The sequence below is a fragment of the Sander lucioperca genome, chromosome 19 (assembly GCF_008315115.2).
Source record: "Sander lucioperca isolate FBNREF2018 chromosome 19, SLUC_FBN_1.2, whole genome shotgun sequence".
NCBI lineage: Eukaryota > Metazoa > Chordata > Actinopteri > Perciformes > Percidae > Sander > Sander lucioperca.
In genome coordinates this window covers 30187252-30203030 of record NC_050191.1, presented here as the reverse complement: position 1 = coordinate 30203030, position 15779 = coordinate 30187252, and the positions used below count along the sequence as shown (strand labels likewise).

Genomic DNA, 15779 nt, shown 5'->3' with positions numbered 1-15779 from the left:
TCTAATAAACAGGAAGGAATTGTTTTCCGTCCTGAAGTAGAAAATTGCAGTTGAGTTGGCTTTTGGAAGCTGTGTACAAACACAAGTCTTCTCTATTAGCCACAGATGCTAAATTGTAATAATTGCGTGCATTTATAAATGGCTAGAAGTTCCCCCGTCAGTCCCTGTCTGGAGAAATCCTCTCATCTCCGTCCCTCCGCTGCAGTTAGCTGACTCATACAGAACAGGTGTTTCACTAACAAGTGGAGACGGAGCACAGCTGGGCCATCTCCGCCCCCACTCGTTAGTTAGGACTATTAATAACGTTATTACGGCCCAAATTGCAGTCAAGTTTGTTTAACAGAGCCTGTAATTAGTCTCACTAATCGGTGATTTATAACCTGAGCGGGCCAAGGGAATCCTGGGATGTGACTTCATCGCATAGTTTGCATGAAACATCACGGCGAAGGGTGAACGGCGAGAGTGTATCAAGAGTTTATCCAAAATAAAAACAAAAACGTCATAACCTGATATTAATCTCTCATCATTGCTGGAACGTAGAGGCCCGAGTTAATTGAATAAGCTTGAGATTTTGTATTTTCTTTGTCTTAACAAACAGTCTGTCAATATCTGCTTCTTACATTTTTGAGCTATACATGTTTGGGTCTTTTCTGTCTTTAATGTGTGCGTTGGATTTGTTTAAAGGTTAAAACCAGCTATTCTTAACAGTCAAATGCAGCCTGGGCATGACTAAAATCTGCTAAAGGCAATTTGTAAGAAAACATACAAGGTCGTGTCTTTTCTCCAAAACCATCAAGAGGCAAAAACATATCACTTCACTAATAAATGCACCGGAAAGAGACTTTGAAATAGTTTAAAGTTGAATAAAACTAAGTAAGAAATTGCTCACAGAATGTGACATACTGTAAATGTGGTGAGCTTCTGTTTACAGAACAGAGATTAAACGGGGAGTTGGGATTTTCTTTTTTAAGTAGGGTTGTATAAGTTACTTATCCATAGTCAGGGTACCTCCAGTAGCCACCAGACTCCTTTGATAAAAACAGTAATTTTACCTAGCAGAACACGGGAGTTGCTGCTCTACAGCTGCATCGAACGGTTAGTTTGTTTGTGTTATCGTGTGACTTTGGTGTTTTAAAGCTTTAGTTAGGTCGGATTCACCAAAGTCAATACTTACAAACTCGGTGATGGGGTCGCCGGTCAGGGGAGCGTAGGCGATCCTGTACTGCCTCACGGGACCCTCTGCGTGGTCCCAGCCGATGGTGAGGGTGCTGGTGGTGGCATCAAACACACGCATGTTCCTGGGACCGGCACGAGGCACTGCAGCGCAAACACATTGAGTTACCTTGTGCAACAACACACTTACTGTTTACAGAGATGACAGCAAAAACATATCAAAACATCAGTTGGAAAGACACAACTGGATAAATGAGACATGGATTTAACTGCATGAGTTGTGTAAGAGTTTGTAAACAGCAGATTTTATGTAGTTTTGCTTTTGTTAAATGTGGCCATCTACTACTTCAATTCATCAAGACTTTTCTCCATTTTTGGATTCTTCGTTGGCAGTGGATGCATGCGACAAAAACAAAGTTTTCCTTATAAATTCAAGGCAACACTCAGAGTAATTCATATACAATTTCAATACGCATTATATACAATATGCATGTTGAGGATGAAGTAGGCTTCTTTGGTCCTGTTTGGTCTTTGTAGTAGTTGTTTGTTTTCTGACAACCACCAAACGTAAATCTTAGTTTTGACATAACACAGAATCATAAGCCGCCTCTCATGATAAGATTTGTTTTCGAGAAACTCTTACGCATCCATGCATATGAATCAATGTGGATGTTCACGATGGCCAGCATGAGTCAGTCACTTGATTTTACACAGTGTCAGCAAGTGAGATTGTACTTACGCGTTCTGCCGTTGTCTTTGACTGCTGATCCCTCTCCGTCGGCGTACAGAGCCGTGACACTGACCGAATAAGGAGTATCTGGGATCAGGTTGTCCAGGAAGGCATTGTGGATATTTCCTGGAACCAGTACCTTTGTGGAGAAGAAACCCAAGGGACAAAAGAATATATAGACGTCATCATCGTGACAGCCACAGCGGGAAGGCTTTGCCTATTCTAATCAGACTCTTCATGCATTACATAAAGATCTGGCAGTGGTAATGTACATAATGACCTCACTGCTCATCCCATTCTGCTGCCAGAGTTTTCCTGAAACACTAACAAAGGCCTGGGAGGTTAGACTCCAAACAAATCATTCATTCAGTAAGTGGACTGACGGATAAACAGTTTCTGCTAGGAAGCGGCTGGAGAGCGTGGGGTCTGTCAGCGACTTAGAGCAGGTTCAGACACGTAGCTCAACGTGTTTTCTAACAACAGGGATAACTGCAGAATGCCTCTTGTCACTGGGATTATCACGGCATTCGTCCTTGTTTGTGGGCCATGAAAATCGGAGCCGTTACATCATGGGAAATATATCTGCTGGTTGAACTCGAGTCCACCCTCATCCAGAGCTTGTGTTTTGGTTGAAGCAAATATGTCACAGGGTTTTGGACCCAAAGCTTCTGGCACACCCGGCCATGAAATGGGTTTCTCAGTGATGATGGTGTTGAGATGAGATCCCACAACTGGAAGCATATACACGCCTGCTGGCCTGGGCTCAAATCCCTCCAGTTAACTCCACAGTAATGCAAACGGATTGGCCGTTGTCGTTTTTAAACATGATGAATGACGTTAAGACTGGAGGTGCAATCATATAGTCATTTCCTGAAGGCAGAGCTGCTCTCGAGGGTTGAGATGGAGCTCACCGATTGAGGTAAATTTCAGTGAATGAATGGAGCCAAAGAATCTCAGTTCTTCTGGGTAATTAACGGGTTTTTAAGAGGCGTTGTGTTGACTGTGTCAAAGAGTCGACTTGAGTGATCCACTGAGATGGTATTCATGTCTTTGTAAGTACAAACCTTTTGAAAGCTCTAAGTTCACCCCATCAAAAAGATAAGTATTTTCACCGATGACTTTTTGTTTTCTAAGCTTCCCTTATTCATGATAGTTAACTATAGATTACACACTGGTTTTTTTTTGGTTTTTTTTAAACAGAACAAGTTGTTCTCTATTAATATTGTCAGTCACATAGCAAGGACCTGAACAAATGTGGTTCTGGTACCTTGCACAAGCACGAGTGGTTTTCCCACTTTGGTGTGGGAGAACTTCAACTCAACCCCATCCAAAACCTTTGGGAAGAACTGGAATACCAACTGTGAGCCAGACGTGATCACCAACATCAGTGATGGACCTCACTAATGCTTATTGTGTCTGAATGGGAGCAAATCATTGCAGACAGATTCCAAAATCTGGTGGAAAGAGTGAAACCGGCAGACGGGAGGCTGTTATAGCTGCACATTAATGCACATGGTTTTGGAAGCACATGGTCAACTATCACATGTTGGTGTAATCTTACAGTTTCCACATAGTTGTATCCATTCTGTGTATGAAAGGTGCTATACAAATAAAGCTTATTATTATTCTTATTATTATTCTTATTCTTATTATTCTTATTATTATTATTATTATAAAGTGCTGAACTTTCTACTCTGACATCTCTTTTTTTGGCTGAGCCCACTTAAGTTTAACTCAACCAATGATACCAACCTAGAATTGTCTCTTTCAAAGCAGCATTGTCTCTTAGAAGTAAAGTAATTCCACTGTTGATTAATAGGCTCACAGCAGCTTCTACATCTGTGATGTAAAATGAGGCCAGTTTGAGCTCAATTATACTGAAGTTGTCATCAAGAGTTTAATCTTTGTATTCCTGAGCTCATCTTTGTGTCTAAGTCTCTGTGTCTTTGCCAAACCAACTTCCTCTCAGACAAAAACAAAATCAAAGTTAATTTAAATATAATACAACAAAAGTGAGAATGGAAGTGGCGACTACAAGGGATAATAAACTACTCAGAGTGGTGAGTACGGGGGAGTATAAACTGTACAGTAATATTAGCTTCACAGCATCATCTAACCAGATCCTAATCATCAAAACGGCCAAATTAGATTACAGCCTACTGGCCCCAAAAACGTCCACCATAGGAGCCTGCACTGATGTCAGTCACAGATGTGTACGGTGTGCAATATTTCCAAACTTCAGTCATTGAGTTCAGACTCTTTCTGGGGAAATAAAGCCCCTTTTTGTTATCACGCGATCCAGATATTTGCACTGGTGCATGAAATCAGTGCTGATGGAGAAATACAAAAAGCTGACAAGTCATGATTTCAATTTTTAAAGGCATCACTCTAATAACTGATGCTCAAACATCTGTGCAACAGCAACGTGAACACTTAGTGAAACTTAATAACAGAACGGCCAAAACGGACAATTTTTGTTTCCATGAAATATGCTGACCCAGTGAAAGGTTTGACCCTGCATTGATTTCACTGGTTTAATCAGATGGGGAGAAGAGATGGATAGCTGTACAGTTTGAAAAGAAAATCCAGAGGTGGGAAAAAGTCCTACAAGTTTCAAGTATAGTCTTAAGTCAGGTCCAACTAGTCCTGAGTCAAGAACAATGTCAAAGCCAAAATGTCCCAAGTCAAGGACAAAATGTTCAAGAACCAAGTCCAGACTAAAACATCCCAAGTCAAGACATACAAGTCATACAAGTCCCAAGTCAGGTCCAACAAGTCCCAATTCAAGTACCATTTCAAGTACCAAGTCAAGTACAAAGTCAAGGACAAAGTCAAGACCAAAATGTCCCAAGTCAAGAAAAAAGTCAAGGCCAAAAAGTCCAAGAACCTAGTCAAGACTAAAACATCCCAAGTCAAGACCTACAAGTCCCTGGTCAAAAGCTATGTCAAGGCTAACAAGTCAAAGTCAGTGAAAATCTCAGTCCAAGTCCAGGTCGTAAACTTTGTGTTTTGTGCCTTAAACAAGTCATGTTCATTTCACCAAATCAACTACAAAGTTATGACATCTGAATGTGATAATCTGAAGTTATATCAGTTGTCTGTATGCTGGCCTGCAGAGACAAACGCACCTTCACCTTCTGCACGTCATTGGCTGCTATCAGATTGATTTGAAGTGATTGGCAGCTATCAGATTGATTTGCTGCACACTTTAACTTGGGGAAGACATTAAGTTAAAAGGCTAAAGTCCAGGTGAAGTCATGAGTTTTAAGTCTTTTTTGATTTAGTCAAATCTAAAGTGACTGGACCCATAACTCAAGTGTGACTTGAGTCCAAACCTCTGCTAAAATTCATCTCATATGGCAGATTTTCTCCGTTTATATCACTGGAAATTGAATATCTTTGGGTTTTGGACTGTTGTTTGGACAAAACAAGCCATCTGAAGATGTCACCTTGGGCTCTGGGACATTCATAATTTTTTTGGCATTTTAAAGACTAAAACAATTGAATAGTAGATTTTTTTTCTTTAAAGAATCGACAGAGTAGTTGATAATGAAAATAATCATTAGTCGCAGCCCTATCTGTCATGATATCTTCTTTATCTTAAAACAAGCAAGACAAGAACTGCTTGTGGGCTGAGATAATTCCCTCTTTTTTCCAACATCATTCCACTTATCTCAAGAATTTCCTGGAGACACGTCACATCAAACAAGAGTTGACCTGCAGTTTTGCAGGTTGATTTGCAATGAAAAAAAAAGATTATCTGATCTCACTAGCAGATATTTTAAAGTAAAATAACATGCCAAAGTTTGTTATTTTTTGGTCTTTACATTTGTAGCTGTAATCCTTTGAGAGCAGTGATCTCAGGGGAAACCACCTCTGTCTGCCCTTGAGGCAAGTTCTGCTGCTAATGACAGTTTGTGTTTTAACAGCCTGCAGTTACTCACCGACTCAGAGGGTCTGGCTCCGCTCAGGGAGGAATACGCCACCCTGTACTGCTGAACCTGGCCTGAGGCGGGCTCCCAGCGCACGTTCAGGCTGTTGGGGCTCGGGTTGTACACCTGGATGTTCCTGGGTGGCGTGCGTGGGACTGTGGGGTCACAAAGGTTAGGAGAAAGTGAATTGAGAAAGAGGGTGGGGGAGTGTTGACTTTCCTAACTTAGCAACCAAACATCAAAACGAAGGGTTTGTTCCAAGTGCGTCCCATTTAAGGACCCAGAAAATGACGGCTAATGCTGATGGATTTACAAACACAAGTGACTACATTCCTGAAAATGTCCCTGTTGGTAAGTAGTGCTAAACAAAAATGGAGCAAAATGTCAAGCCAATGATTGGTTTCCAGTTGTTTGTAACTCTTTACAAAAGGTCAGAACCCCTGTGGACTTTTTAGTTCATTAAAAAAATAAATCTGTTACTGTCTGTTGGGCACGGTTAAAGCTTAGGATTAAAACAAGCTGACTTTTTGTTGGAATAACTTACAAAACCTCTGGCTTTTATCAAGAAAAAAAAAACATTTAATGGAAGAATAAATTGTATTTGCAGTGGGAGACAATGCATCACAGTCAAACTTGGGGTTGAACTTAAATGCTGAGTGCAGCAGAAGTCTCCTGCAGGAGAGTCATTTTATAGTGTCTGAAGGTGTAGAGAGAAGTAGCACAGTTTGGGGTTTATGCAAAAGCCCTTAAGTTCCCTTTTAAACCAAACCAGATGTGCATATCCCCCTGGTATTTGGAGCCTTACCCAATAAAATAAAACTAGATGCAGTAGGTAGATTTAAAATTCCTAATGTATAACCAGAGTGAAGAAATTGACATTTAATTCCTTTGAAATACAGAGGACACAGTCTGTCAGACTGTTTTACTTCTATCATCCAAGGACAAAATTAACTTCAATCCTTCAGAGAGATTAGGTAATCTTGTTCTAATTTAGCGTTATTAATCGTTTTATAGCAGTAAGCACAATTTCTCTCCACATTTCCGGACTAAAACACTGTTTTTGTCCAGACAGATTGTGACAGATTCATCCTGGGACGGAGACCGTGAAAACTGGACGGAGTGACTGGCAATAAAAGATCATTAACGTCACACACAGGTTCATATTCATTGACAGACGAACTCGCAAAGAGGGCCAGTATGTCACGGCTGTGATGGAGAGGTCGCCTAGCCTGCCAACAGACAGGTGTTACTGGTTTATATCTCGCTGAGGCCAAAACATGTGACTTAACAAGTTCTACTCATTAGTCCTCATTGTCATTCTGTATAAATTAAGGTTTCATCGAAGCAATAAAAACCTTTTCAAATAAATAAATGACAAATGTGCATTTAGCATGAGCAGTGATAGTTTCTGCGGGCACTCAAACCCGGAAAACCCGGTCCTGTACAGGCAAGATGGCCGAAACCCTTTTGGTGGATAAAGCGTGGTGTACTGGAGAAGAGTTGTTGTGTACTCTTAAAGTGATACCGACATCAATAGAGTACTTCATTTGATACCTTTTCATGTTTCTACCTCATTGATACCCGTCATGTGAATGGAAGCATTCAGTTGTGTAAAATGACACGACCACAGCTCCCCATGCACATTTTTTTTTTTTTTTTTTTACACAAATACATTTTGAAAGTGTTCAAATGTGCTCAACTTCACCAAACCACAGATGGTATGGGTTGCAGGTGCTGCGGTAGTGGGCCAATCACATGTTGCGTTAAATCGAAGAACGCTTGTGGTGACTTGCTGCGAGCAAAACCATACAAATAGTAATTTTCCTCTCAATCTGAGTACAAAAACAATTAAATGCACGTATCGTTTGACTGGAGTAGTTTCGATACAACTTGGTACAGGTTATTTCGGTTGTAGTCTATATCCTCGACGTTCCACTTCTGGGATTGCTCCGTTGCCGACGGAAAATCCGCTGGATTTCACTCATTTAGGCCGAATATTCGTTGCCTTGCATTATGTTGGCATTTTAAACTACGGTCAATTTCTGAGGACTATGGTTAACTGCTCCTCAGATCTCCGCAGGGTAAATCCAGACAGCTAGCTAGACTATCTGTCCAATCTGAGTTTTCTGTTGCACGACTCAAACAACTTTTGAACGTACACATGTTCCACCAAAACAAGTTCCTTCCCGAGGCTATTTTGCAGCGGCACTGCGGCTTTTCCAGGTGCTTAGCGCCGCCCAAGACAATTGTGATTGGTTTAAAGAAATGGCAATAAACCAGAGCACGTTTTCCTCCCATCCAGGAATGCTGTGTGGACTAGTCAGACCTTCCTCCAGCGCGCTTTGGAGGAAGGTCTGGCAAAGCGAGACTATTTCGGTTGATACCTTAACATGTATTGAGTACCAATACCGGGCCCAGCGTTGGTTTTCATTGTGATGAAATATTTTACTGAACTTTAACCTAAGCCCAAACGTATCACCAAGCCCAACCAGTTATCTCTGCAACGGCTAATGATAACCTCAAGCCCTAACCCAACCACAGAGGGCAACGGTAACTACTTCCTAAAGGGAAATAGAATAAATCCATGAGTTTGAAGGTTTAACAGAACCAAAAAAACTGCACAATTATCATGTTTCTTAACATGGCTAACCCATAGGCTACCACAGAGGCCAGATAAAGCCACTGTGATCTCATTGAAAGGAATAAGGGGGCTGAGCCCTGAAACATTTCGTAATAAAGCCCCAAAAATTCTAATTGAACATAAACTGTCCACAAATTTCCTCAAAACTGACTTACAAACAAAGACATTACATCTGGATGATACGTTGATGAAGCCTCCGAATTATCCTAAGATAATAATGAAAATATTCAGGCTTCTGTTTTTGCCCGCTGGAGCGCTCTGTGGAATCACAGTCTTGCCTCACTTGCAGCTTCCCAATTACTTAACCCCAGGATGCATTTCTGCTGACTGAGCATGGCACGCCGCCTGGGCAGAAACAAAACCAACACACACAACGAGACATCAAACCACCCAGACGACCCAACACTCCAAAACACAGAATGTTTCTCCATCCAGACTCTTCAGCTGCCAACTGTAGTTTAAAAGTTCCACATTATCTCTGCTTTACTATCTGCCATCAATCACTTTGAAAGTCTCGAGCTTCTTTTTTTGGCTTTTGGTTATTTAGGTGTTTTGGCTCATTCTGCAGATTACAGTACTTTTTCCACTGAGGGTTCACCTGGAAGATACGGTTTAACTATAAAGATGTTTGTGCTGTCAAACTTTGCAAAAAGATTAAAAGAAACTTGAATAAAAAATAATGCATGGCTTCAGTCCAGGATAATCAGATTCAGGTTCACTTCAGGGAAGCACAGAGACATAAAGTTTAAAAATGTATTTCCATAAAGGAATGACTCTCTTCAGTCCTGTACTGCTGGCCACTGGCAGCTGCTCCATAAAACTGTGACCTTTGACCTGTACTTCACCGCAGGAGGAGGTGGTTACAAGGGAAGCTCAGCAGAAGTCCACTCTCATGGCTGTCATTTTAAAAACCAATATGAGCAAACACTGGTGTCAAAAATACAAATTTTAAAGATGCTAAACGTGGGTGTTCGACAGCCAAAAACTGTCCCAAATATACAGCAAAAAAGATACTTTTCTGGATTAACACTTGAAAAAGTGGCAATCATATTATATTCAAGGACTGGAGGTTTACATATTTAAGTTACAAATGTTTTCTTTGAAGAAAACAGTGAGTGTGTACCGGTCCATCCATTACAGGGGGAGACTGTTGCATTAAGAAAGTGTTGCATTATGGGTTGTTTTTAGCCGTAATTCGCGAGTTCAGGTATCAGAATCGGTATCGGGAAGCAAAAAATCGTATCGGGCCATCTCTAGTTTAAAGTGCATCTTTTAGAGTGAAACAGAGATTCAAATGTGTGTCCTGATTAGTGAAAATGTCTTGAACACTGGTGTCAAAAATATAGATGTTTAAGATGCTAAACCTGGTTTTGTAGCTCGGCTTCTCCCATTTTTAACTGCCTCAAGTGAGTTTCTGGATATTACAGTTGAAAAAATGGGAATCATATTCGGGAAAATAACACATTCACAACAGCAAATGATTTCCCCCCACTTTTTTTCTTGAAGTAAATGACAAGAGTTTCTAATTTGTGCCCTGATGAGTGAAAATGTCGTGACTGCAGAAATGGGCCGCGGACCGAATTATCTGTCAACTGCCAAGAAGCGGTGTCACAGAATATATCAAAAGAGAAGAAGAAGAGCCTGTGATTATGCGACTAATAGACAGGATGAGGAATTAGCTGCACTTGAAAACACATTTGGACAAGCCAAACAAATGTGGGATTTATGTTCCGCTTTGATGGAAGTATTTCATGTTTCACTTTTACGAGAGAAAACTTTTCAAAGATGAGTACTTAGAATGCATTTCCCCACAGGACTAGTCTGATTAAATGTTTTATATTTTCAAAAAGTCGTATTATTGTTAAAAGCAGATGACGGAAATGAGAGGGTTGTTTTATAATCAGGAGAAGAAGGTGTTAGCTTTAACGCTGCTACGATAGCGAGTTTCTTAATGTCCATCTAAATGTGCCAGTAAGCCCAGTTTAACCCCCAGGAGTTTTATGATGCTTCTGTAATGTTTTCTGTGAGCGTCCAATGGGTGCACAGCCTGTCCTGATGCAGAAATCGGAGGCCCAAGAATATTTTTGGAGGGCGTCTTCCATTCCTAGTTACGCTTCTGTCATAACTGTCACCAAAATCTAAACTGGTGTCTTCATCTGTGGCGTGAAAGCAGTTCCATCTGTTGTCAGATATCCACTGAGGTCTAATCAGACAGTGGGAGGAGAGTGGAGGACTTACGTGTCTTCCCCTTGTCAGACTGGCGCAGACCTTCTCCCTCTGGGTAAACTGGGACCACAGTCACAGTGTAGGCAGTGTTCGACAACAGGTTCCTCAGTATGGTGTTGGTGGTGCCGCCTGAAACCTGCTCCTGCTCTCACACACACACACACACACACACTTATACTTGTATCTATATACCGTTACATGTAATGTTCTGTTTTTGTCACCTGCCTAGGGACTCCGCATGTAAATTAGCATTCTTGCTACTACGGCATGTTTACATCTTGTATTTCACTCTGATTGCTCATTAACGTGCTTTGGCTCAGCAGACAACAACTGCCATGATCATAGATGTATTGAGGGTGTAAATAAAGACTCTGTTTCTTATATTCTGACGAAGTTTTCATTCATAACAAACAGACAAAAGTAAAGAAAAGCTGTGCAAAGTACAATACGTCATTCAATGACAAAGTCTGCAGACAGAGAAGTGGAGCTGTGATCCCTGGGATTTGGATTAAAATTCAGCATGATCAACATGCAGTAGGAATGAATGATTCTCCTGCATGTCAGTCGTCAGAAGAAAACGTTTAATTATAAAAAAAATCAACTAAAAAAAGTTACAGACACTCCTAAGACTCTTGTTGATGCTCTTCTTTCCGTGCAAAAAGCCTGATGCCTCACCATGTCCTCGGCGCCTCCGGCTGCAGGAACATAGAAGATGCGATACTGGCGGACGTTGCCCTCCGCCGGCTCCCAGCGCACCTTCAGGGAGCTGGTGGTGGGATCAGTGACCTGCAGATTCTTCACACCGCCCAGAGCCTCTGTCAATGCAACACAACTATTACATGACTGTCAGATGGGTGAGCTTTACCGCCTCGCGGAGGTTTAACGAGTCTGTTGTCAAGTGTCAATCACAGGACAGTGACATCTGCTGACTTTTAAAACCCTTTTTCTTTGATTACCTAAACTTCTTGCTACTGTTATGACACTAAAGCATCTTGTCGGTGCGTACAATCGCTTTTTATATAACATAATAACAAACCTGAGACATTTCTAGCACAAGTAAAATATCAAGTTTTTTAGTGTTATATTCAGTCTTAAAAAGTAACAGTTCAAGAGTTGTCACAGATTAATTGACAGAATCCTGATTCAAAGACTCGATTAGTGGATTATCTGCAGTCTGTGTGCTCTACGGGTTGCACAGACCAGTCGACTTTACTCCTCCACAATGACGTTTTGAGCTTGAAGTCGCCTAGTCGCTGATCATGTGGTTTTGTCACAACATAGACCTGTAGCACCATCACTGGCAAAATTAGCCAAAAACCCCAGCTCATTTGGAACTTCATTTGAAAGCCACGGAACATTTGGGACATAAGGAGACATTGGAGCTAAGGACGAGGAGAGCTGCCTGTAGCTGTTTGGATTTCTGCTACGCTAAAGGTGGGCTTTCTATACAGAAACCGGTCTAGCTTTCCTTTACTTAGTAGGAAGAGAGTTGTAGAGGCAGTATTTTATCAGTATTAGACTATGGTGATGTAATCTATAGGAATGCAGCTACATCTACATTGAAACAGACTCTGTTTATCATTCCGCCCTTAGATTTATCACCGGTGATAGTTATAATACACACCACTGCGTTCTCTATAGTACTGTTGGCTGATCCTCTCTTTCCTTGAGGCGCAGTTACCAGTGGCACTTGTTTGTTTTTAAAGCCATTAGTGGTAAACTTCCTCTCTATATCTCATCCCCATTACATTGGAATCTTGGTTTCTATCAAACCAGATCCAACAATTGGCTCACTCTCAGGGTTCCTTGCGCATGCTCGGATCTTGAAAACGGCCTTTTTCTTCGATGCCCCTAGCACATGGAACGCTCTGCAACAAACTCTAAGGTCAGAGGTACTCCCATCTGCTACTGTTTTTAAACATTTGGTGTTTAATCGCCGCTCTTTAAATTGTTTTTAGTTTTGTTCATGTTTATTTGCCATTTTCTGCGTATGACTCTTGATGTAAACTCGTCGTCACTGAAAATGAGAGAAACCTCAATGCCCTTCAAGTATAAATAAAGGTTCAAATAAATAAACAAGGGACGTTTGCAGTCAGCTGTTTGTGTAAAGACACGCAGGAGCTACGTGCTAATGCTAACGTTACAGGCTGTCTAGCATCGGATCACTGGATTATCGCACGGAGCCCAACGTAGGGGGTATACTTAATGGCCATTTAAATTGCTTGCACACATAACTAAGCATAAACCCAAGGCATTGGTTGCCAACGAGGACGGATAATAGACTTAGACTTAGCGTTTGTTTACGGCAAACTTTTGGTTGACTGACTATCACGGAGATGTGTGACGCAGCGTCGGACATAATTACCGGGACTGGTGTGCGTAAAGTTACCGCTGGTAAACCCAGTAGTGTGAGTATATAGCGTGTTGAAGCACTGCGATGGTTATGTATGTGTTTCTGTTTCTTGTTTTATTTTGGTAGTCTGTTTTTCTCCCTTGTCTTGTCTTGTTGTACTTCCTGCCTCGTGTTTCCCCGCCTTTGTGATTGTCCTGATGTGTTTCACCTGTTCCTGAGCCCTCGTGTCACCTGTCCCTTGTTTCACCCTCGTTACCTTGTGTATTTAGGATCTGTGTTGTCTTTGTCTGTTGGCAGGTCATTGTATTGTATTGCGTTAGTGTGTGGAGTGTACACCTTTGTCTCAGTGTTCCAGTTTGTTTCGTGTTCCTGGTCTTTTGGATTCCTCTCCATTTTTTGAACTATTTTGCCTGCTTCTTCAGGACTCTTTGTTGAAGCCTTTTGCTTATTAAATCTTTGAACTCGACACTGCTCTGTCGTCTCTGCATTTGGGTCCACCATTTCTCTGAAGCTTGTTACAAGCACAAACTGAAAAACGGGTAGTTGAGCTCACTGCAAAAGCGCTTGCTGATAAATTGGACTGGGTTGCAAAATGCTAGAAAGGCTAAGCTACACAAAGCAAGCCTCTTAAGAAAATCAATACAAGGGTTGATATTAAAGGGTGATAAAATACAGGTATAGAATTCAAAGCATTCGCTGCCGTGTGATTATATTAGGCTAATGACTGAAATAAATGTCAACGACGTCATCGTCAGAGTCGACTTTTAAAGATCTGAAGTCATGCAACCCCTAGTGTGCTCTAGGTTGGATTAAACACATTTTAGTGAAGGCCTTTGTGAGTTGTTCTACTGTGGACGAACTCACTTGTCTTTCCATTTTCCGATGCACGCTTCCCCTCCGCGTCGGGGTAAATAGGCACCAGCGTCACTTTGTACTCGGTGTCCGGCCGCAGGTCTCTCAGCACCGCGTTGGTCGACATTCCAGATACCTGAGTCTGGAAAGCACAAAATGACAAAATAACACATCCGTAGAGGAATCTCAACCGTGGATACATGACGGACTTTTGATCGCATCATGCGATCTTTATCAGCAAGTGGAGTTTGCTCAGTTTTCACAGAAATGTGGATGTTTCATCTGCTGAGGAAGATCTTGGGATTCAATTGAAAGCTCAAGAACAGCTACTAAATGGACCTTGTAGCGAGATTGTTTAGTCAGCTAGTTGAATTCAATTTAGTTGGCTTTCGTCTGACATAAAAAACTTAAAATGGAAAAACTAGCAGCTATTATACTAGTATAGGAAGTATAGAAGTAAAGCAACTGATATTTTAACAGAAAAAGCAGTTGACAAACAAACAAAATGGAAATGAAGTTCCATTATTTTTTATTATCTCAATAGAAAATAGGGCTGCATGATATGAGGAAAATATCCAATTGGGATTATTTTGACTGATATTGTGATTGCGATATGATTCACGATATTGGAGGGAATGATCATTTTTGTATCATTATTATCATTCTCATTGAAAACTATTAAGATTAAAATAAATTAAAATTGTTATAGTGTGATTTTTGTGAGGATCTGTACCAAACAAAGATGTTTTCTTTAGTCTGTAGGACAGGATTTGTAGATCTGTAGGCTGGGACTTGAGTCCGGATCGGACCGCATTTTTCTGTCCGAGCCCGGCCCGCGTCCGACAGAGCAGTAACCGAACCGGCCCGAGCCCGACAGGCATTAAGATATTTATGTCCGAGCCCGACCCGAGCCAGACACAGTTAAAATCTCGTTATTTGTTTGTTTGTTTGTGTGGAAAGCCCGCTTTTATTAAGCAACTGTAGGAAAGCATTGGGAAATGTCAACAGATGAGCGCATCAGTGCACACGAGGCAACAAGCGCACGTTAACACAGGCGCGCACCTATATAATAAGCTTTTTTTTAATTTAAAATGTTCAATGCCTTATCGCGCCGATGTGACCGAGCCCGACCCGAACCCCAACATCATTTCTTAATATCTGTCTGATACCCGAACCGAGCCCGGCGGTACCCGACAGGCTCGGTTCGGGTATCCATCCTCTAGTACGTATGTAGGTATGTAGATCTGTCGGCTGGGACGTCTCTGCAGAACCACAACACTTACTTCAGAACGGTTTGACATACATTTTGCCTTTAACAAATATTGCGCCCGTCTGAGATTTGGATATTGCACTAGTCCATGATAGCCCTGATAGAAAACCTACCATGCGGGCGCCTGGGTAGCTCACCTGGTAGAGCGCGCGCCCATATATAGAGGTTCACTTCCCCACGCAGCTGCTGCTGGTTCGACGCCGACCTGCGGCCCTTTGCTGCATGTCATTCCCCCTCTCTCTCTCTCTCCCCTTTTTCATGTCTTCAGCTGTCCTATAAATATAAATGCCTAAAATGCCCAAAAAAATAATCTTTAAGAAAGAAAACCTACCGTGCTCTCGGGTCCGCCGCTGACAGGGACGTAGATGATTTGGTACTGCCTGACGTCGCCCTCGGCAGGCTCCCAGCGAACCCGGAGAGAGTTGGTGGTGGGGTCGGTCACCTGCAGGTTCTTCACTCCACCCAGAGGTTCTGAAAAACCAGACGAGACACATCACAGGCTGAAACAACTGCTGCACATAATCCTCGCTGTGTGTATTATCCTGCAGGGTGCACCGGACGGGTGGGGTTCGCCTCATCAGGACGGTCCAGATGTCTCAAGT

The 15779-nt window shown here is 41.8% G+C and overlaps 2 protein-coding genes across 5 annotated transcripts in view; both read right to left on the bottom strand.

The window, feature by feature from the left end:
• Window positions 1–15779, bottom strand: part of LOC116045413 — a 977204-nt gene that overhangs the window by 343924 nt on the left and 617501 nt on the right. The gene's annotated exons all lie outside the window — the stretch shown is intronic.
• col12a1b (collagen, type XII, alpha 1b) overlaps window positions 1–15779 on the bottom strand; it is a 158383-nt gene that overhangs the window by 50094 nt on the left and 92510 nt on the right. For all 4 annotated transcript variants that reach the window (XM_035995046.1, XM_031293032.2, XM_035995045.1 and 1 more), the window contains 7 exons: window positions 15509–15648; window positions 13920–14049; window positions 11378–11517; window positions 10715–10844; window positions 5848–5990; window positions 1913–2042; window positions 1175–1317 (listed from right to left, as the gene is read on the bottom strand). In XM_035995046.1, the coding sequence (XP_035850939.1) occupies window positions 1175–1317; window positions 1913–2042; window positions 5848–5990; window positions 10715–10844; window positions 11378–11517; window positions 13920–14049; window positions 15509–15648 (956 nt within the window). The remainder of the gene's footprint in view (window positions 1–1174; window positions 1318–1912; window positions 2043–5847; window positions 5991–10714; window positions 10845–11377; window positions 11518–13919; window positions 14050–15508; window positions 15649–15779) is intronic.